This window comes from Ambystoma mexicanum, chromosome 13, assembly GCF_040938575.1.
Source record: "Ambystoma mexicanum isolate Mex_15411 chromosome 13, UKY_AmexF1_1, whole genome shotgun sequence".
NCBI classification, from domain to species: domain Eukaryota; kingdom Metazoa; phylum Chordata; class Amphibia; order Caudata; family Ambystomatidae; genus Ambystoma; species Ambystoma mexicanum.
The window spans coordinates 313965604-313988341 of NC_090938.1; the positions used below are offsets into that span (position 1 = coordinate 313965604).

The window sequence follows — 22738 nt, forward strand, 5'->3', positions numbered from 1 at the left end:
CATCCAAATTACTGGTTGTTTGTTATTCATTAATTTAGGTTGCTAATCATTTACTTTACATGTTTTGCTGTTTAGTGTGAGGGCCAGTTTGTTTCAGTTAGGTGTGATTCCCTTAGCTCTTAGACTAGGCAGGGAACTCCCCGATAGAGTAGGTTTTGCGAGGATTTATTTTCATCTTTTTCTTTTAATAAAATGTTTAAGTCTGAGAAACATACAAACAGTTGTCCCCCTAGCATTACTGACCGCTCCCACAATAAACTAAACAATGTAACTGGCCTAAGTAACTTGCTTTCACTATACTTTGGCTTGCTGTGTTCAGACCTCCACCCGGTTCTTCTCTCTTTGGTTCTTCTTTTTCCTCAGGCCCCTGCCTGATGATAATGTTCACGTTCAAGGTTCAGTCCTTGATATTGATATTTTATTTCTATTGCGCTCGTACACAAGTGTTTCAGAGTGCGACAAGGCATGGGAGGGGAACGGGGGAACAAAAAACAGCGATTGTACTAGGCCCAGTGACATTGAGAACGCTCAAGTGCATGGGAGAGGAAAAGGGGAAAAGTGCATGGAGGGGGGAGAAGTGGAAAGTGCAGAGCAAAGGCGAAAAAGATAAATAAAAATAATAAATAAATAAATAAAGGCAACAAACAGTGGTAGTGCAGCCAGCAAGTGGCAAGTGCTGGGTTTAAGGCAGCAGACAGGGTATGTCTGATAAGTGCAGGAGAAAAAGGGTGGGGGGACTGTATGGGTACAGATACAGACCCCAGTGCAAGGGGTGGCCCGGAGGCAGTGCAGGTGTGTGGCAGGATGAGCAGGTACCTGGGCCCGCAAGACAGAGGGTAGGCCAGGTGCACAGTGCTGAGAGAGAACAGATCAGAAGCAAAGAGTAAGGCAACTTGGATCCGACCTACAATTCCTTCAACATCGATGGCAACCTAATCCCCATCTAACCTGCTGCCAAACCTCTGGGTGTTTATACGCCTCACTCGACATCTCAAGTCAAATTAAAGCAATCTCCTCCACTGCCGCCTACACAGACAAACTGATCAATTCCAGTAAGCCTTTCCTCTCCATGCCCAATCACCTCACAATAGCCAGAGCCGCCATCAGGGCCAAGTTGGACTACTGCAATGCCCTCTTTGTTGGCACTTCAGAATAGAACCTGAACCTGACAAAGTTACAAATCATCAAAAACAATGCCCTCCGAGCTGCCTTCGGACTTACCAAAAACGCCCATGTCGCAGAAGACAGAAAATACGCTCATTGGCTGCCTATACGAGAGCGGATCAACTTCAAGATCCTATCTGTCGTTCACAAATGCTTCTCTGAAACGGCACCTGTCTACCTTTCCTAGCGTGTGGAAAAATACACCCCCTCTCACTCACTAAGATCCTCACTTGACTAATTGCTCAGTGCCTAGCTTCAATCGTCAATCTGCAGGAGGCTTGAGCTTCCCTGTCGTCGCCGCCAAACTGTGGAACAATCTCCCCTTGTTCTTGAAAATTGAATCCTCCTAGTGGTGCTTTAGGAGAAACTTGAAAACCTGGCTTTTCGCCTAAGCTCCTCAGAGCCAAGACACTATATTACTGCTGAACGTCCTGAATATACGCTTCCTACTTCCCAGTTTAACTTTTGCCTGTACACCCCTTCCCCTAATGTAACTAGTGCATAGATACCTGAGGGTTCAGCGCGCTGCTGCAAATGCAAAAAATAATAGAGGACTTGAGCTTGAAGACCATACATCACACATAACTCGCCTGTTAAAACGAACATTCGATAGTGTAGGGTCAGTTAGGAAGCCCCTGAGAGAGATTAAATAGCCGTCATATTTGCATAGGCTATGGAAGGATTCCCACGAGAGACGAGGGAGAGTCGGACTGCCCTAGCGCCAATTTCCAAACCCCTTTTCCAGCCGATGCATACTATCCAACAAATTGTCTATCATTGCTCCAAAGAAAAGTTAATACTTTTTTCTTGATATATTTACAATAAAACCCTTGAACTTAGAGTGGGACTCTGTCCTATTCCGGCCATCTCTGACAGTGAAAAACCGACAAGAGAGACGCTCCCTAGCCTCACTCATGAACAGGCAATGGGCCTCGGCTTAATGAGTATCAGCACCTACTAATGTAAAAAGAGCCCCAATAAGCCAGTTTCCGCCAGCGAGAACATTACTCACCCCACACAAGTACGATAACCCATCCCATACTTGCATGATTATGAACAAGATGCAGTATAACCTGTACACCCAGACCACATTCAAGTGTACATAGGTAATCCAATTCCCAGACTGCCCTGCTCCTCTGGCCACATTAAATCTGCACAAGGGTAAAGGACTTGGAAAACCATTCATGCCTCTAGTGACACCAGCCACATTGTCACCACTCGTACCTTCCACAGGCAGCAGGTCCGTCCAGTGTTGCTCTTCAGTGTTCAGATAAGAGGGTTTATGATCAACCATGTTCCTCTTTGACACACTCCACTTCACAACACTCCATCACCTGATACAGATCATTAAACATTTCAGGCTGCATTGTCATGATGCGGTCCAACCTGCCATGTGCTGTCATGCTGCAATATGCATTGATGTTACATGTACGAGGCCCTGACCCAATAATCTGGCTGGCTGTGATGTTAGCTACCCGTGGTGTGGTATATACATTTTGCACCTTCAAACTGTGCCAATCTGTAATGCTTTGGACAAAAACTGACCCATCTCTACACTAGCACACTTCCCCTAACATCTCATCCTTGAGCAACATGTGTCACCATTCTTAACCATTTGTATGAAGACTAATAACTTCCGTTCTGCTTTGCACAACAAAAAGACTAGCAATCGCTGCTCTACTTCTGCTTTCCTGACCAACACCTCACCTTGTCATGTGCAGGGACTGAAGCACAATGGACTATCAAGATTTAGTATCACAAACATAACTAGTAACCGAGCACTGTCATGTCACACCTATTAACCCCAACACCTAGTAACCCATGCAATATCAAGATCTAGTAACGCATTACATCTTTGACATGGCATTTCTCTTAAAAATTGGTCACTTTGCTTCATTAAAATGCCAGCATCAACATATGACCATCTGAGGAAAATTGCATGCACCTTCATCATGTGCATGCTTATTACCATAATTCCAAGTGATTCACAGTAGGTTACTTAATAAAAGAGATTCATTTGCAGATCTTTGGGGACTTTAGTAAAAGGACTTAGTTAAGCTTCACATACTGGCAATTCTTAATCTGTCAAGTTGGCATGGCCTTATTGGTATTTAGACCCCTATGTTGAGTTTTATTCTGACACGGCCACTATAGCTTCTAACCTGTTGGCATAATGGACCTTTCCATTGAAGATGGAAACCACTTTATATATTAACTTTGGCTCTAGGTGTAGTGCATTTCACTAGATGATCTGATTATCATGCATTATAAAAAGTGTCTGATTCTAGAAGTGAGGTTACAGAAGGTTTTAAGTTTTGATAGGTACCTGTGCTGATCATTTCCTTCTTCCAGCACCAATATCTTATTTACACCTGACACCCATTTCTCTTCAGTTATGAATGACTGCGTCCAGCGATTCCCAAGATGGTCCCAACTGGAATCATAGTTTGTAGAGCTGATCACATCACATTTTTACTATTATGGGTGTGATACCTGGCGCGAATAATTGATAGAGGTTTCCTGCAGGATTGGATGGCATCCATCGATAATATGAACAGAGTTGAAGATGAGCAGTGCTTTCTCTTAGCAGTGCTCTTCTGGGTTTGTGTGTTATATTCTCAGTTTAATTTCTTCTGTATGTCTCTTTGCTGACACTTTGCCCATGCATCTACCTGTTTTTTTCAGCATGACAGTGACATCTCAGCATACACATATGAGCGAACACTGATGATGGAACAAAGATCACAGATGTTGAGGCAGATGCGCCTGTCCAAGACAGACCGCGAGAGAGAGGTAAGCCAGCATTTGCTTCAGTAAACGGCTCCTTAAGGGCAGAGTTTGACCATGTTTGCCATCTGAATGGTCTTTAAGATATAGGTTGCATATTAAACCAAGGGACAACTTCTGTCTAGATCAGCTGTGTTCTAGTTGCTAAAATCTAGACTGTTAACTAGTGGTGATCTATAAGAACATAAAAAAGAATTAGCAAACTTTTTCAGGTTTGTTCTAAAGAAGGAAGCTCAAATATTCCTCCCGTTCAGAAGTATCATAACACAACATACTTAGTTGTACTGTTGACATCAGAGTAAGAGTGATTGTTATTCTGGCTGAGAACGTTAATGTGACATTTAATGATTCCATATGCATTGAAACAGGTGCTTCCTTTCATGTGATGTGTGGAATCTCTACCCTCTCTTCCCATTTCTCCTGTTGCTGATCAATTATTAACTTCATTCCCTATTCAACCTATAAATCTACTGCCACCTTCTCTTTTGATGGTTTGATATGTGTTTCATGGAACCTAGCTTTTAGGGAATTCACTATTCCCTTATACCAATGTGTTAGAGAACCTCTAAGCCTAGCTTGCATTTCTGTTTAGCTGCTCTGGTCAGTGGGATCATTGTTGCTAATTGATTGCTTCCTCCCACAGTTTCCTGATCTTAGAAAGAGCTTCCCAGGTGCAAGTCTGGCTTCTAAAATGTTTTTCGCCACAATGGTGGTCTGCCCCATGTTGTTGAAGTCCACTACTTTGTATGTCACATACTAAGTGTCATTAGTGGCAGTGTAGAACAGTGATTGTGTAGGTAATTTTAATTGTTTATTTTTACAGTGCTTATACACAAGTTAAATGCTTCAAAGCGGGAAGGGAACAAGGGAATACAGTAGTCATTGTTAGGCCTTGAAGTTTCCAAATGATTTAACAAAAAAGTAACTAGTGTACTAGGCCTGGCTGCATTTCTCCTAGTGCAAGTGCATGAAAGTGCGCAACATATGTGGGAGGGGAGACAAAGGGGGACAAGGCAGAACTCACTAAGCCTGGTAAATTCAGATCATGCAAGTGTACAGATGGAGGTGCAAGGGATGGGGCAGGGGGAAACAAGTGTGCCCAGTCTAGTAGGGCCAAGGGATAAGTGCAGAGAGGAAACCCCTCTCCTCGCAGTAGGGATGCGCATAGTGCAGCAGCCTGGAAGCAAGTGCAAAGAAGGGCGGATCTGTGAGGCTCTGGAGGTGAGCAATGCTACCAGTCAGCAAAGCTGAGCAGAGTTAGAAAGGAGAGAAAGAGAGTGGTTAGCAAGGGAGAGGGAGGGAGAAAGAGTAAGAGAAGAGGAACTTAATGAGGTATGGATCAAGGTGGAGAGAGGCAGGGAGGTTGTACCACAGGGAGGCACCTGCAGAGGATAAAGATCTAGCCCCAAATCTCTGCTTGTAAAAACAGCTCACAAGCAAAGAGTTGGATGAGGGCGAGCGGAGAGCTCTAGAAGGAGAGTATTTAGGAAGAGAGTGTTGCAGATAGTGCGGGCCCGGGATCAGGCCCCAGAAAGCCTTGTGAACTATGCTGAGGGTGTTGGAAGTAGGATTCATGTAGTATTTATGCATGGATGCCAAGCTGGATGAAGGTGGAAACTTGAGGTGGCAATAGGACCTGACAAGGTCACAGAGCCCATGCCCTTAACGTTGTTGCCCTTTAGAGTAGTACCATGTGATGCGGTTCCTGGGGTGGTTATAAAGTGCATGTCTTAAACTCCACTTTGCCCAATCAGGTCGCAGCCTAGTCTATAAATGCCTGCACAAGGTACAGGTACAGACGTATCCTACCCTGGGGTCTGCAGCATCGTCCTAATGCTGTGGATGGGAACAAATGAGGTGATGGTACTTGTGGGCTGTGGTGCAAGTGAGAGCTTGTTAACCCAGGGTTGTAGAGGAATAGAGACATCCCTCGGGCATATGCTTTACTTTGAACAATGAGGAGGCGGCCTGGCACATCCTACAATGGGACCTGCAGGGTAACCATAATCCTCCAGATGGAAAAATTGTGAGGTGAAAGTATCTGTAGGAACTGGTGGGCTGTCCTTTTGCTCTAGGTGATCTGAGACAAACTTGCAAAGTCACTGCGGGCAAGAGCCTAATATAGGAGGAGGAGCGGGAGGCAAGTTTGGTGGGGCATTTGCAGGGCAAACAGCAGAATTACCCCTGGAGCTTCCCATATGGGTAGTTGAAACCAGGGTGCTTGCCTGATGTCTTGGGATGAAACTGATCAGTTTGGCACAGAGAGACTTCCGGGTCCTAGCAGCGAAGGGGCTCCAATTTCTCTATATGGCGATACAGGCGGGATCTTTCAAGAGATTAGACCCACATGCAAGAGCTTTGATCCAGTTGTCCTAACACGATCAGGCGGGAAGGAGAACCAGTCGGTTCCTTCTAGTCTTCTTGGAGAAGCAGAGCTTTGCTGTCTGGTTCGGTGGAGCATCAAAGGGTGCTGGTGCAGAGCTTCTGTCCTTCCTCAGGGAGCACAGCCTTCCAGTATGCCAGGTAGAGGGTTCTCGCGGTAGACAATGTGTGTGGGTGAGAGACTCCGCTTTTATCCATCTTGAGAGGAGGCAATGAACACAGCATCCAATCATACACCAAGTATTAACAAAGGGGCGGTCAGCAAATGGCTTGCCATCCTTTAAAGAAAGGTAATGCACTCCGAAAAGGCACCAACACAAAGGAAGCAAATCCCCACTATAACAGATAAGCTTCTGCATATTGCAGTCAGAACAGTTTTAAGGATAACTGCAGCCCCCCCCCTCAATCCCCCCAGGACTGTGTTACCATCACTCCATGGCCACTTCCTCTTACACACTGCGGGACAAGGGATAATTATGTGACCATGTAGTTGAGGCAAATAAAAACAAACCTGCAGGCAGTGTAGTAACTTTGCTAAAAATGTTGGGGGGGACATGACATCTGAAGAAAAGGTGCCCTAGCCAAATGTATAGGGACATAATGGTGTGCCATGAAAGGTGGGGGGACAAACACTCGATCCCCCCCCCCCTAAAATTACGCTCATGCCTACAGGGTGCTGATGGGCAGGTGAGTAGTTAGAGAGCTGCTTTCTCATGAAGCTCTGCATGGTGGGGCCTTCTGTAGAAGCCTATCTATTTGAGGCTATTTCTTATATTTTGCAGCACTTCACTCAAGTGTTGCTCACACTGAGACTGGAGCGTACGGCATGAAATGCTGTGTCGTGCTAAACTGCATTCCCGGTGGCCCTCAATGGTGGTGTAGCCCTCTGGAAGGTGTCCCCTTCTGAACGTGGAGCAGCAGAGCCAAGACTGCCGTCCTTGGTTAGGGCTGGCAGAGGTGCGCTGCTGAGTGGTCCCTGGCCATGCTCCTGGTCCTGCCGGGGAACTTGTCTCTCAGAAGCGGCCCAGGAAGATGGGGCTAACCAAATGGTGTGAGTTGCATCAGTTTACAGAGACTAGAGCTGCCTTGTGAATTGAAGGGGGACTGAGCTTGATGGACTGGCTGTGGTTTGGGCCGGAATGTCCTTTGACCATCATTATTAAGCTAGTGTATTCTCCCGGAGTGAAGGAGGTGTTGAGGCGGCCAGGTTTGGCTGGAACTGGACTGTAGCCTGCAGAGCCATTTTCTGTATTGCATTTGTTGTTATTCGTTCTCTTCATGCAACAAAAAATAGACAGTGCATATGTTACTGAAGAGTGAACCTAGCTGCTAGATGTTCTCTTTTAATGTGTTTGGCTGGTGGAGAAGGAACAATCCCATGTCCCATTTACTAGAACTGCAGCTGTACATTATATAGCAATGGCCAGTGGTGTAAATAAAAAAACAGAGCAACATGGATCATAATTTTGCCATGCTGCTCTCAGAAGTAAAGCAAATAGAGTTGAGGAACCTTTTGCAAAAACACTCATCAAGGAGACCTCAGCGCCCTGTTTTCTTCAACAATATCCCAGTGTTAGTCGCATGAGTATTGTAACAACGGAGAATAAATGGTTCCTCCACTCCGTTTTGAAAATAAGTATTGGAAAAGTAGTTACTTAGTATCACTCATGCGCCAGTACGAAATAAAGCAGATTCCACTTAGTCAAGGTTTGTTTTTAAGCAATTTTAACTTTATGAATACAAAAAGTGCCCTTTATGATGACACGTGTTTCAACGAACTCAGTCGTCTTTCTCAAATCAGGGCTAGTTTAGCGAAGCATCATCTAATCGTATTGATTGAATGTTCAGAAGGGTGCTTTTCAGCCACTCAAAAATAGTCATGGGCTCAATCCCAGCCTCTATAGTTCAAGCACGAATCTGTCCGCGTTCGGCCGAACGGAGACCGTGCTTGAACTATAGAGGCTGGGATTGAGCCCATGACTATTTTTGAGTGGCTGAAAAGCACCCTTCTGAACATTCAATCAATACGTTTAGGTGGGGGCTATAGCTATGCTTTGTCATTCTTCACCCAGCCAAACTCAGGTTCCAGTTCAACAATAAAACATACTTTTTTTTTTTTTTTTTTTTTTTTTTTTTTTTTACAATGCCAGATGAAGCAGTCTCCTTCATTGAAGCAAACATTCCTATGCTTGAATGTGATGGTAATGGACCGGGTGGAATTCACAGGGTGCATCTGTCCAGACTGCTTGAAATGTTGCTCTGTTTACCTGTGTAGAGTGATCTATTTAGTGTATGATAGTTTGTGATCCTCAATCAGCAACATGTCTCCTATTTGTAATGTAACGTAGGGAGAAGCCACCTATCTGACGAGCAGTAAGCAGTTGAAGTTGTGATTTTTGTTCTTATTGGAATGGATTTGTACACTGCAGAAGTTGGGGGTTCAGTGAGGTTGGGAGTGGGGGAATGGGAGTGTTTTTGTTATCTTAAAGCGATCCCTGGCAAAATATACTTATTTATGGATCGACATGTGGAACATAATGATGTAAGAAAGTTAGAAATACTAAATTGGTATTGTCTATAAAGATCTATATCTACCATGAGAAAAGAAGGGGATTATATGACATGCATTAGTTGGATTGTGTGTGGGCCTGGGCAACCAATTAAATTGTGCAAATTCGTTGTAGAGCCCAGATTGTGCTTCTGCAAGAGAAGTATGTGGCAGCGATGATGGCAGGTTTTGGGAAGCAGCGGGGAGACCAGTACCAGAGTACTGACTCTTATATATCGAGCACAGCGGTTTATTTGATTGGCATCCAGCATTGATCAGGAGGGTGTTAGGGAGAATTCTCTGTTAAGGCTAATTTCCCAAACCTAGTGAGTCCCCCAGCAGCTTTGCTGGATTTTTGGGGTTTCTTTTTTTTCTCCTGCCAAGAGTGAGACTCTTTTTTTCCCACTCTTAGGCATGATTTGAGAATGTCCTTTGACTGTAAATATGTTTTATGGGCTATGGGTCTTTTACTCCATAGGGCTTCATGTGTTTTTGGTATATGTGTTACACAGCACCCTCGGTGCAGTAACACAGGGGTGTCATAGTGACCCCCCAAACATAGACTTCATACCCTGGGACTGACTACTGTCTCCCAGGGCATGTAAAGTCACTATTGGCTTTACTAGTCTCAAATTGTGAACAGAACCAGTACAAACCATCCTATTGTGGAAGTACTGGTAGGGGTAATTCGATTGCCCCTGGGTCTGTTTTCCAAGGGGGCACTGTCCAGTCCCCCCTTGTCGAGTTTCTGGCTGGTGGCAGTGGATACCACGCGAAATATTCTGCCGGAATATTTCCTATGGAATTTTCCCATTGATTTTAAACGCACCACTTTTTGGTGCAATGTTAAAGATACCGCCGGGTTATTTATTAAATATTTATTCCCCGGTTGGGTCTTTTTGCCAGGACTCGGTTTTAAAATGGCGTTTGTGTTCGCCTCTGAAACTCTAACCCAAGTCGAGCCCTTTGTTCCACTTTTTGGCGGGCTTCTCCACAGAAGCCCTCCAAATGGTGCCACTCTGTCTGGGGTCAACAGGATGTGTGGGAGGGGGATTAGGCACTCTGGACTGAGTTGCCTTGGCAACTCAAGTCGCACTCTTGTGTGATTGGCCCAGTGGTGAGCCGCCCGGCTCACCACTTAGCATGTTTGAGTGACAGCTAGACTGATGAATGGGGGTTTTGCTGCATAAAAGCAGGGCTTTGGGGACTGGAACTTCAGAAGTCGCCACAGGACCTAAAGAATCTGAAGAGGGGAGAAGCTGAGCCATATACAACGACGACACCACCGGTGGAGCCCTGCTGTACGAACTCACCACTTCCCCGACGACAGAGGAGACCTTCTTCCAGGAGAGTCTATTTCCCTTTGAGCTGGTGGGACCAACCAGTTCGCCTTTTTCACCTTCTTGGATCATCTCATGGTCGAATCGCCCGTGCCACGCACCCCGGCGGCCGGATAGCCACGCTTCACCACTACCGCAAATAAAAGGGTCGCACCTTTTAATCGGGAAACTCCGCGGCTGGTTTCTTTCCTGGCAGTGCAACGACTTCCAGCTTTCCTCCTCGTCGAGATCATCTCTTCCTCTGGTTGAAGCCATGACTTGCACCCGCTGCCAGGAACAACTGCCCCCGCTGCAGCTTTCTCACCATTTCAGGTACTGTGTCCCACCTGGTCTCCCTTGCAACAGATTGTCCAAGGTGTCCAGTAAATCCTTGACTTCCTAACTGGGTTGACCTAAGACCTGCTAACTTTGCCTTTCTGAACTGATCCAACCTCTTTTTGACTTTTCTGCAAAGACTTTGAGTGCATTTCCACTGTGTGATCTTGGGCACATTCTGCCTTGCTCTCTCCAAGAGTGAGCCTGGCCTATGAACATTTTGCTCTATAGTAGACCCTGCCATTCTAGACTTGCTGTGGTTTCTTAAAAGTGTTGGTACTGTGTTATTTCCCTACTCTGCTTTTTCCTCTCCCTTTTTAAACAAATTATTGGAGTGCCATCTATGGTTACGCGCTCACCTCTGTTTCGCTAAATAAGTGGTGTCTTAACATAGAATTGTCGAATAATTAACTAGGGAGGTGTATATACTCATAGTGACTGTGTTTGAACTTGCTTGATATATTAGTGCTAGTGTATTTTCATAAGTGTGTTTTTAAATAAATAATTATATACTTTTATACCAAAGCTCTGGTCAGTGTTTGCTTGTTCTACTGTATTTTTAGCCCTATTGTGTATACTCTATATATTGCCTAACTGTTCTTGAGAGAGGTCTGACTGCTCAGCCACAGCTACCAGGTAAATCTGGGTGGTGCAGACTGCTACCAATTGGGTTTACTGCTTACTCCTGTAGTCTTAAACTTTTTGCAGTGGTCCCTAGGGGACTGCACAGGTTTCTGCCTAACAGAGGGGCATTATGTGATGTGACGGATTTAAGGATATGACCCTGTCAGGGAGCCAAAAGGACCCCACTCCACCTGGGGTAGGTGGCCTGTCAGGGTACAGCCAGAGCCGGTCCTATCCAAGGGGGGATGTGGGGGAGTTGAAATGGACATGACTACCTAGCTCCCCAGTTTCTCTGAATACATGCTGGGTGTTAGGAGAGTTAGACTTTAGGAATCTATCCCAATGGTTTGTAGATCCTTAACTCTTAGTAACAGTCTGTACTATTCAGGGACCTTGGTAGAGTGGCAGAGCAGTCAGGCTTATCTTAAGAGGAAGATGTGAGCTGTAGGTAAGTACACTGAACCTAGTTAGTAATGCATATCAACAAAACACTTACACATACATTTATATTAAAATCTAAATTGATTATATTTACACAAGAGTCACTGTTAAATTCTTGCACAATAAACCAACACACATAGGTATACTTTACAATACTTTCAAAAGGCCACTTCTTGGTTCGTAGTTGCTGAACGTGCACAATTGTTAAAGGCTTTCGACAGGTCTACCGTACTATCTGTAATAACGCGCACCCACAAAGTAATATGGTAATTCCATTTAGTCAGCATGCATATATATTTTTTTTTTTCAGGAAAAAAAACTTTGTTAAAGGGATGTTATGGTTAAGTTGCGCTACTAAAAACCTATGAAATTCAGTGAAAAAAACGTTGTTGTAGGGACGTTATGGTTCCAAGTAAAACAGAAAAAACCCTGAAATTCACCAGTTATGGTAAGCTAAGCAACCATAACTCGCCCCACCACCGTGCACTGCTAAGACTAACACCCAGAATATCAAAGATGACATCACAAATGTCATTGATGACATCACTGATGACATCACAAGTCTGGCTCCCTCTTTTTTCCTTTACTGACATATCTAGGCCAGTAACAGTCAGGAACTAAAAATTCAAAAAGTAATATATTTGTACACTCATACTTCAAATATGTTCTTGCATTAAGCATATGAATCATATACATAGGAGAAAACGCAGACTTGGAAGACAGAAATGCTTTCTATGAATGAAGATGATCAGTAAGGTTATCAACACTTTCTTATAGTTCTGTTTTTTTATTGCTGTACTTTCCCTGGATATGCTCATATTTGTATACATTGTACTCACACTACTTTCCTTAGGGTCCAGTCACATTATGTGATAGTTATACATAGGGAAATAGTAGCTTTAAAGCATGCACCGAAGCAAGTACCGTGTAAGTACCGCTTGGCCGCGAATTTCAAGGATTACTCCGTCTAACATACGGACTGCATTTCCCAGAAGGCTTAATCACAGAGCCCTGGTGGTTTGTAACCCCCCCTTGAAGGCGTGTGTGTATAACCTGGAACTCGCGCGCACCGAAGCAAGTACCGTATAAGTACCGCTTGGCCGCGGAACTGCAGTACCAGGGACATAGCTGGTTAAGATCTTTTGGCCGACGTCAGTGAACGAATATAGCTGGTAAATCTTGATGGTTCTGCTCGTATCTAGATTTTGTAGTGTGAGTGGGATGATATTGGTGTCGACGGTAAAACATATGCAATTATACACATTAAAATCTAACATGCCTGAGTTGCCCCTAACTCTGATGACAATACCGTTCAAACCAACAGATAAACCGAAGCGTTCGTTTCGCACCTCGCGAAAAACCATAACACTAACGCCAGTTTTACGCTCCCCTAGCCTTAACGAAGATATTTGTTTGTTCTGTGCCACACGCAAGAACATATATATGGCTCCTTCCATGCATATAGATAGTGCCAAAGTGAGCGAGAAAGACAAATTAGGTATTGAAAATGCCCAAGAGTTAGATCATCAAGCGGTGTCTGACAACACCATTTGGCAATTAACCAAATTGCCTAATAAAGAAAGGGAGATGAGACCACAGATGACAACGGTTGAAGAAGCCTTAGAAAGCGAGGACGTTTTCTCAGACATTTCAATCCATGCAAGTATTCGAGGCGACTCAATATCAACACATACAATGTCGCCTGACAATCATGCCCGTTGTTTTATGGCCTCCTCAAGTGTCTCTTTAGCAGCTTCGTATATTCAACCGACCCCTAGGTGGCGCCTTTCTACTATGTAGCAAATCAAATCCCCTGTTAATGATGGCTTGATTGAAATTGTGTTGGTGGCAGTCAACACAACAATAAAAAGTTTATTTAAACTATTTGAATCTCTCGAGCTAAAGATCACACAACAATCTCGACAAATCCAACAAATAGCTGACTGGATTGCAAAAAACTCTGACACGACCCCTATATCAAACATGCAGCACGAAAGAACCGAAACCAGTGATATTATGGATACACAAAATGGAAGTGTACATTTGATCACGTAGAGCCCTGTGGCATCTGTATTACCGATCTTTACGCAAATAATATGACCTATTGACTGTGGTGAGGTGGCAATTATAGATCCTAACTCCTCATGGATCAGTGTTGACACCCAACCCGCCGACCCACGACAGAATGATAGGCACAAACCCTATGATGTCTTTAACAAACAGTCTCGCACTAAAAGGCGGGCAAGACCAATATTGACAAATCCTTACCAAACAAATCATAAGGCAAATAAAATGAATAATCCTCAAGTACGAACACATTTGACAGATAATACAAAAAGTGCTAAAAGCCATTAACAATCTGCTCCAGTAACAAAAGCTGCTTCATTATTGAAAAAAACTAATGAACAAGGGGCAGACATGAACACAGATAATTCAAATTGATGCAATAATAGATCGTAGAAAAGTAGGTCAGCCAACTATCCATTCACCCCTAAATGAATTGGTATCAATCATTGGAGGAGATGCTTTAGATAGATTGAGAGGGTCCAGAGCACCTTCAGTAAAGACTTCTCTTGAACATTTTATACAACCATTGGTGACAAATCCCAAACCAAGAACTATGAACGAAAGAGTACAAGTACAGAATCTAGATGACCGCACTGCGGCCATAAAAGCAGCAGTTGATGCGTTTCTCCTGCAGTGTATCACAGAAGCTACACGTATTGCTCCTCCAGTGGGCACAGCCCTGCAAGTCTCCCACTCAATGACCAGAGATGAACAACATCTATGTATGAATAACAAAAAGACACTAATAGGCGATGAAAGAACAAATGATTGTTTATCTCTACCTGCTACAACGAAAGTGAGAATTGATCCACTAGAATTGAGTACAAACATTAATACAAACTTGGCACTCAGTCATAGAAATCAAAGGTTGGAGAACAAAAAACACATTTTTAAATTATAATAGATTAATATTGAAATGTGATGCCCCATATGAAAGATGTGACTTGTGTAGGTCAAGTATCTAAAATATATTTAATGATGTACATGAATTGGAAGATATTGCATCGGCCGATATTGATCAGGTCCAATTATTATGCGATCAGAATTTATCCATTGTACGCTTGTGAATTAAGTCAGGACTGGTCCTGAACACACTTTGGAAGGCAAAAATGGAGCTATTCAAGATGGGTTTTCTATTGGCTCAGGACCCGGAACGAGTAGCTCGAGAGGCCCATGCACAAAAGATCATAGTGGAGCAATTACAAAAAACAAAGCCAATTCAGACAGAGTGCCAGTGTACATTTTGTGATGCGATTCAAAAAACACATAGCGGAGGAACTGAATGCAGACAATCATAACCATTACCTGAAGGGAAGAGAAAAATGGCATCTCTAGCTAGCTGGAATTCACAGTGGAATACTCACTTGCAATGGGGGCAAAATAAAGGTATAAATGAGTTTGATATCGTAGCACTGCAGGAGACGTGGATGACTACACCACCTGTGTGGGATGATCATGATGTGACCTTACTCCCAGCAATACCTGCCCTTAAAGGGAGACCCACAGCAGGTTTGATGGTGGCAGTCAAAAACAGTACAGCTCTAAAACTTTATCCATGGGTAACCCCTAATAATTTTACACAGCTAGTCAGAATTCCAAATGGCAAACTGGATCTTGGACTCATCAATTTGTATCTCAATCCAGCAGCTATCTCAGATAAAGCTTTTTGCAAAGATCTAACCTGCTTGAAATCATAGCCAAGACAAATTAGATCATGGCTACCATATTAGTAGGAGGTCTCAATCTCAATTGTATTGAATTGACTAAAAGAAACAAAATACAGGAAGTTATGAAATGGAACAATTTTATGAGAGATGGAAATATGAGGATGGCGAAGGGCTCTTTACCAGGTGACATACCATCTCAGCCTACATGGCAGAGAGGATCTTCGATGAGCACTATTGACTATACATGAATGAGGAATTGTTCATGGAGGCAATTAAATTTGAAATTATTTAAGACAGCGAGCAATCATTATATGCTGACATTAGACTGGCCATGGGGAGATAACACGAATTTAAATCAACAAGAATGGATGAATCAGAGGCTCTCCATTAACAATGCTAAATCACAATTTAAATGGACCCCAAATACTCTTGCTTCGCTAAATGATGTGTTTAATGTCCAGCAATCATGGGAACGCTTTGAATCGTATGTGGGGGCTTTATCCTCATTCAAAAATGTGTATACTACAAATGACACCCGAATAAAGAGGCATAGCCATAGCTTGGATTTCCTTCTACAACAGTCAAAAACAAGTTATAGAAGAGAATTGAGATCTACCTACAAAATTCCTATCCATGAAAGAGCTCAAGCTCGTAGATCCATCAAGTGCAGATACCACAATTGGACACAGGCGCATAAAGCTAAATTGTTTCAAAAAGACAGTGAAACTTTCATGCTTTCAATCTTTAATAAAAATTCAGCGCAAATCTGGACCTTATTAAATGAAGGATTGGGACAGAAACAAGTGAATGTCCAACTGATTGGTGTTTCAGAGGCCCAATGGGTGGTACATTTTTCACAGTTATATGCAGACAAGAGCTTTGAAAATTTTAAATATAGAACTCAGACTGAACCCCTTTGGATACTTGAGTGCTCAGAGGAGATGGTAGATGAACTAATACTTTAGTCCTCCTCATCACGCGCATCAGGCCCTGACGGTCTAACCAACCACTAGCTCAAACAACATCCTAGGCAGTGGGCGATCAATCTCAACAACATCTTCTCACATATTTTACACACACAAAAAATCCCAGGTTCGTGGTGCTCGTCCCTGATAATCTCTATTTTCAAAAAGGGTGATCGTGGAGTGCCATCAAATTATCGTCCCATCGCCTTGCTCGAGACCCCTGGTAAAAATCTTCTCATGTTTAATCCTGAGAGATTTTAATCGATGGACACAAACATTCAAACAGCGCGACCCGAATCAAACGGGCTTCGTGGCAGGCATGGGAACGGCGGTGAACTTATTAACTCTCAATGCGCTGAAAAAACAGGCTCACAATACAAAGTCTCTGCTCTATTTTGCTTTTAATCGATCTTCATTCTGCTTTTGATTCTGTTTCGAGAGTGAAATTAATGAAAAAACTAGTAGAAGCTGAATGTCCAACACCTTTATGTGACATCATTTTTGCGTTGTACTCCTCGACGTCAGTACAGATTAGACTCTCGCTAATGGGTCTATTGTCATCAGTGGTGCGGACAGCAAGAGGGTTGAAGCAAGGTTGTGTCCTTGCTTTAGCCCTATTTAACTTTTTCATTCATGATGTCAGGGAAGTTTTTGTGAGTGTCAGTTCAGATTCGCCAAACATGAATAATGTGGCCATTTAAGCACTCTGGTATGCAGATGATCTAGTATTAATTTCAAAGACTCCCATCGGGCTTCAAAAATTATCAACAGCACTTACTGCATATTTTGATGATAATGAGCTAATCATCAATTTAAAAAAATCGCAAATTGTGCTGTATGCCCCCAAACGTACTAATAGAAACAGAATGGAATGGAAAATGAAGAATGTGAATCTAGAGATCGTGCCAAATTACGTGTACGTAGGCCTCCCTTTTGATGGAATTCCAGCAAATAATTCAGAATGGAGCATTACAGAAAATAAAGTGGTCTCAGCTATATCTCAGACTAGGTTAATTCTACAAAAATGTTGCACATTTTCCATTAATGCAGCCATTTTGTTTTGGTGACACAAAATAACTCTAACATTATTATATGGCCTAGAGACAAGGGAAATTATTCCGGCTCACTATTTTAACAAACTGGAGGCCACAGTTTTGAGACATTCTTTGTTCCACAATGTATTGCAGGACCTTGGGTGTGGTATGAGCTGGGACTTACGTCATTAGTAGCCAAATATCATTGGCAGTTATGTGCACAGTTCCGTAAATGCCTATTATACATGAAAGAGAACCAGCTCTTGCAACGTTGTCGAAATATATGTTATCATCAACGCATGATTTGTTCAAATGTGGACAAAATATGTTTTCAAAATCATGGCCAAAGCTGATGTAACATTAGAGACACTCATTATGAACCCTGATAGAGGGAATGAAGATATTTTTGCAAGATTAGATCGATACAAGAACAACATGCCGAACATATAAACATTTTAATCAGCGATGTCTCGGTGAAACGAAAATTGGAGACATCGAGCCATATCTGTGTAAAGCTCCATCACCACAAATTCGACTAGCAATTTTGAGATTACGGTTAAATTTGTGGCCCACCTGTGATGTTATGGCACAACGGAAACAAATCAAAATTGAAGATAACTTTTGCCGATTCTGCACCAATGCGCTAATTAAAGAAACTTTAGAAAATCTGATTGTACATTGTTTAGCACTTTTGGACCTAAGAAACAAATACTTTGATAAACATATGTTTCAAATTGGAAATGTGATGCCTGAATACAGATGGGCCATGATAGTGGCTTCACAAAATATGAGTATGCTTTAGATTTGAATGATAACAGGATTGTGCATATTGAAGTGCAACAATAGACAAATGTATTATAGTAGAAAAATCATGACGACTGCTATAAGTGTACAAGCTAGCCCATACATGCATGACAAAGCACTTGAATGTCTAGTGTTAAGAGAGTGAAAATTAGCTCACATTCATGTTGAATGATCACACACAAATGTAAAGATTGAAATGTTACTATGCATGGAATTTATTTTATGTCTCAAAGTAATGTGTATTTTATTGTTTTCTCATAGTACTGATTTTTAACAATGGTTTATGTTGTGTATCATTGTAATAAGAGCAATATGTTAACATTGTAATTTGACATTATTTTTCTTTAACCAATTTGTGATTGAAAAGTTGATTAATATCAGCTAAATCAATAAAAAAAGCAGAGCAATCATTTCTGTGCATGAAGATAATATGGTGGATTATGAAGCTTGTCTGGTAATACTGCTGTTTTTTTGTTTATTTCATTTTCCCTGTATATGCTCATATTTGTATGTGTTGTCTGTGTTTTGTTTGCAATAATGCAATTATGTAGTAAGTGTGTTTTATTAGCTACTTATTAAATGTTTCACAGTAGACAAAACTAATAAGAAAGCATTTATCATTTAACTATTCATCATGGCAACATTATTAATATTGCACATCCATCATGTATGCTGCACACAATGCCTATGTTTCTACAGGAATAGCTTAGTATACTGAAAGAACTTCATAATAGAATGCTATTTGTATCAATGAATTGCTTAATACACTACGTACCTCATGATATTTATTCCATTGATCCTTGACACTTTTTTAATCAACATTACAATAAGAATCCCTTGTACAGGCTTTTCATGAAAAGTAAATGCACATGTGATGTCATCAGTGATGTCATCAATGACATTTGTGATTTCATCTTTGATGTCCTCAGTGTTAGTCTTAGCAGTGCACAGTGGTGGCGCGAGTTATGGTTCCTTAGCTTACCATAACCGGCGAATTTCAGGGTTTTTTCGGTTTTACTTGGAACTATAACTTCCCTGTAACAAAGTTTTTTTTTCACTGAATTTCATATGTTTTTAGTAGCACAACTTAACCATAACGGTCCTGTAACAAAGCTTTTTCACTGAATACATATATAGAGATAATGTAAATTTGATAAATGTTTACTAGGATGCCCGTAGTTTATATACATATAACATAGAACATACTGAACCCCCTACCTGCGCTAGTGGGGTCTGATATCCGCGGACCATGCGCCTGTTCGCGGATGGACTCGGGCAACATCAACACAATACAAAAACTCAGGGGGTATCTTACATTGTTATATCATCCAAAAAAAACACTAAACATGTTCACAAAGCAGCACATAAATAAATTACATTCAATAATAAATAAGAAGTGAAACTGTATGTAAGACACTAACAGTGCAATTACATAGCATATGCAACATAGTGGAATATTCCAAAACACAATAAATATGCCTCCAACAGAATTACCTCACAGAAATTGCACAGCAAAAATCAACAGGACACCTACGCAGCAGTAACAGCAAAACTTAGCAAGAAACTAGTGAGTAGACTACAGTATATATTCATAAACTTTCTGTATTAGGTACACTAAAACTAATATTTTTTTTTACACAGTCTATTACTTATTATTATACTTATTATATATACTTATTAGTCTATTATTTATCCAAAGTCTATTACTTTGGAATGGCTGGAAGAAAAATGTCCTCAGGATGAAATGAGTGAAGACAGTGATACTAATGGTACATACTACACTTCTCTATATGAGCCAAGTAATAACCATTACTTTATGTGTACTTAACACATTTTTTTTTTAAACAGACAATACAGACATTAAACATAATATACCAAGAGAGACGTTAGAAAATCCTCGGCAACAAACAGAGCTAAAAATGGATTTGTTAATGAAAAATTAAAAATCTTTGTGTAGGACCATATAAGAGAGAAAATTAAATATCACTGTCCCACATGTACCTGTACCCCCCTCTCCATGTCCCACCCACCTATCCCCAAAAACTCCACAGCAAGAAAAACGTTACGATGAGACTCCTATCCCTTCCTCCCCCTACCATCCATCATGTCCAAACCCCTAACTCCCCTATATTTGTATCCATTTCTGCTTCCCCTTCTCTGTCATAATTGCTATACTTTTGTACAATAATAAAATATTAAGTGTGTTGTTAGTATATTCTTCTGTGTCTTATTTTTTTTAAAAAAGGCAGTTATGGTGTCTGCGGACAGCGCGGCTGTCCGGGATGTCCTCAATTAACCAAAATGGGGGTATCCTACGGACACTATACCTGTTTGTATTGTTGGCAATCAAAATGGAGGTGTCCTTAGGACACATAAGATGTCTGCCTGTCCGTAATTAACCAAAAAGGGGGTGTCCTAAGGACACTATACCTGTTCGAATTGGCCGTAGTCAAAATGGGGATGTTCTCAGAACACTAAAAGCGTCCGCATGTTCGTAGCTATGCAAGATGAAGTGTCCTCAGAACATTCCCCCTATTCGCATTGTCTGTAACCAGAATGAATATGTCCGTAGAACACATAGCCCGTCCGCCTGTCCGCAAAGTTGTGACACACATTTATTTTGTTCGGGGATCTGAACACTGTCTGTAGAACACCCACGCGCATGCGTAGCACACCCTTGTCCCTACGAACATTGTGCCTGTGCGCAACTGTCCGTCGTACGTCGCACTTTTAATTAGTTCGGGGACTGGAACACTGTCCATAGAACGGCATCAGGTGATATTTTCGCCAGCAAAAATATCGCCGTACATATGGTGGTCGGGAACGGCCATAGGTGATATTTTTGGTGGAGAAAATATTAGGTGTGGCGGTGTCCCCCGCACATAAAAAAATGATGCGGGGGTGTCCCCCGCAGGGTCCATGTGTTATTTTCGCTGCAAAAATATGGCGATAGTTTTGCATCGCAATATTTTTGCAGCGAAAATATCACATGGAACCCATAGAACACCCGCACACATGCGTAAACCCGACCCGTGCATTTGGTGTCCTACGGAAAACCGTCCCATTCGCCAACGTGTCCTCGACGTCTTGTGACCGCACCCACGCTAAGCGTAACGAACACTGTCCGGGCCCCCGGACACCTAAAAAGTGTTTTCTTTCAGCAATCCAAGGTATTTTCCTGGGAAAGTTCACCCTTGCACATGTCCCACACTATGTCCCTGGCAATCTGCATACTTTTTGGAATTTTTTTTTTCTTAGTGTTCGAAGTGTCCTGGGACAGCACGGGAGTCCGCAAAGCACGCCCCAGCACCCCTATAAAAGGCCACACCCCAGAGCTGCTCCTTATTCTGTTTTTGGGCTTCCAGGACAGAGACTGCTCCTTGTTGCAATGGATGGCTCTTGCTCTTTGAAACAGCTGTCCAGATGGCATCCATGGCTGCTGCTGGTGCTACTGCTGTCTCAACACTACCCCCACCCCCAACACCTCTCCAAGGGCCTGCAGAGGGGAACAGGCATGGGGATACAGACGAGAGTGACGAAGAGGATGAAGAAGATGAGCTAGTGGAAGTCCCTACTACTAGTTCTCACCGTGAATCTTTGGTGTGGAGGTTATTTACCACTGTTGATGGAGTACCAAAAGCACGTGCACACAAGGTGACCTGCAATCAGTGCAAGATGGTGCTGAGTTGTGGGAAACCAGGTTTGTACAGCTATGGTACTACATCAGTGAAGCGATGCCTAAAATCGTTCCACAGTGGGGCTATTCGTAAGGTTGTACCTTGCGATAAACGTAGTAGGTTGGGTTCCTCTGCAGCATCCTCTGTTGCCACTCCTGCCACCACAAGAGACACTCCCGTGGGGCAGTGCATCCCTCCAGCTGCCTCGCAGGCCATACATGATGCTGTTGATCCTTACCTTCCGAGGGTCACAGTATTGTGCATGTACTGTGACGCAGTACTCCGCAGGGGGGCAGAACCTTCAAAGTGCTTTCGAGACTGTGGTCAAGGAGCATCAGAAGAACTGCTACCTACCTGAATAAGGCCCACCCTACATCTTCCTCTCTCCACTTGCCCTTTCTTATCCCCGTGGTTGGTGTCCCTTCCTTACCCTCCTTTTCCCTTCCTTTCCTTGTGTGCCGTGTTTATAAAAAAATATATATATAAACCAACAAAAAAAGGTTCTTTTCAGAGCCCTGTGCATTCTTAGATATCCGCGGACTGTCCGCGGACCTCTAAATTCTTTGCGGTGCTGCCCTGTCACAACCATTGCACCTTTCTCTGGGAGGAAGTGGTGGCTCTGAAAGGAGCCTTTTTGTGGTGTTTTTTGTGTTTCGAAAACTTCAAATGGTCAACACCTACTGCAAAATGGATTGCTGTAATTCCAAAAAAGGTTGCAATGCATTTTGTATATTTCGCAGAAAAATCTGATTGCCGGCATAAGTAAGATGTACTCCATCTCTGCAAAAAATGTGTGTACTATGAAACAATGTTTTCATTGTGAAAAGAGGACATACCAACATCTCTCAAAAAGTCACAAACAGCCTTGTTAACATTGCGCCTTTCTTTCTCCATTTGTGGACCAAATGAAGAAGAACGCAGTC

General features: G+C 42.6%; 1 protein-coding gene across 3 annotated transcripts in view; it reads left to right on the plus strand.

Moving 5' to 3' along the window:
* SLC12A6 (solute carrier family 12 member 6) overlaps positions 1-22738 on the plus strand; it is a 3180404-nt gene that overhangs the window by 2998152 nt on the left and 159514 nt on the right. For all 3 annotated transcript variants that reach the window (XM_069633764.1, XM_069633765.1, XM_069633766.1), the window contains one exon: positions 3850-3957. In XM_069633764.1, the coding sequence (XP_069489865.1) occupies positions 3850-3957 (108 nt within the window). The remainder of the gene's footprint in view (positions 1-3849; positions 3958-22738) is intronic.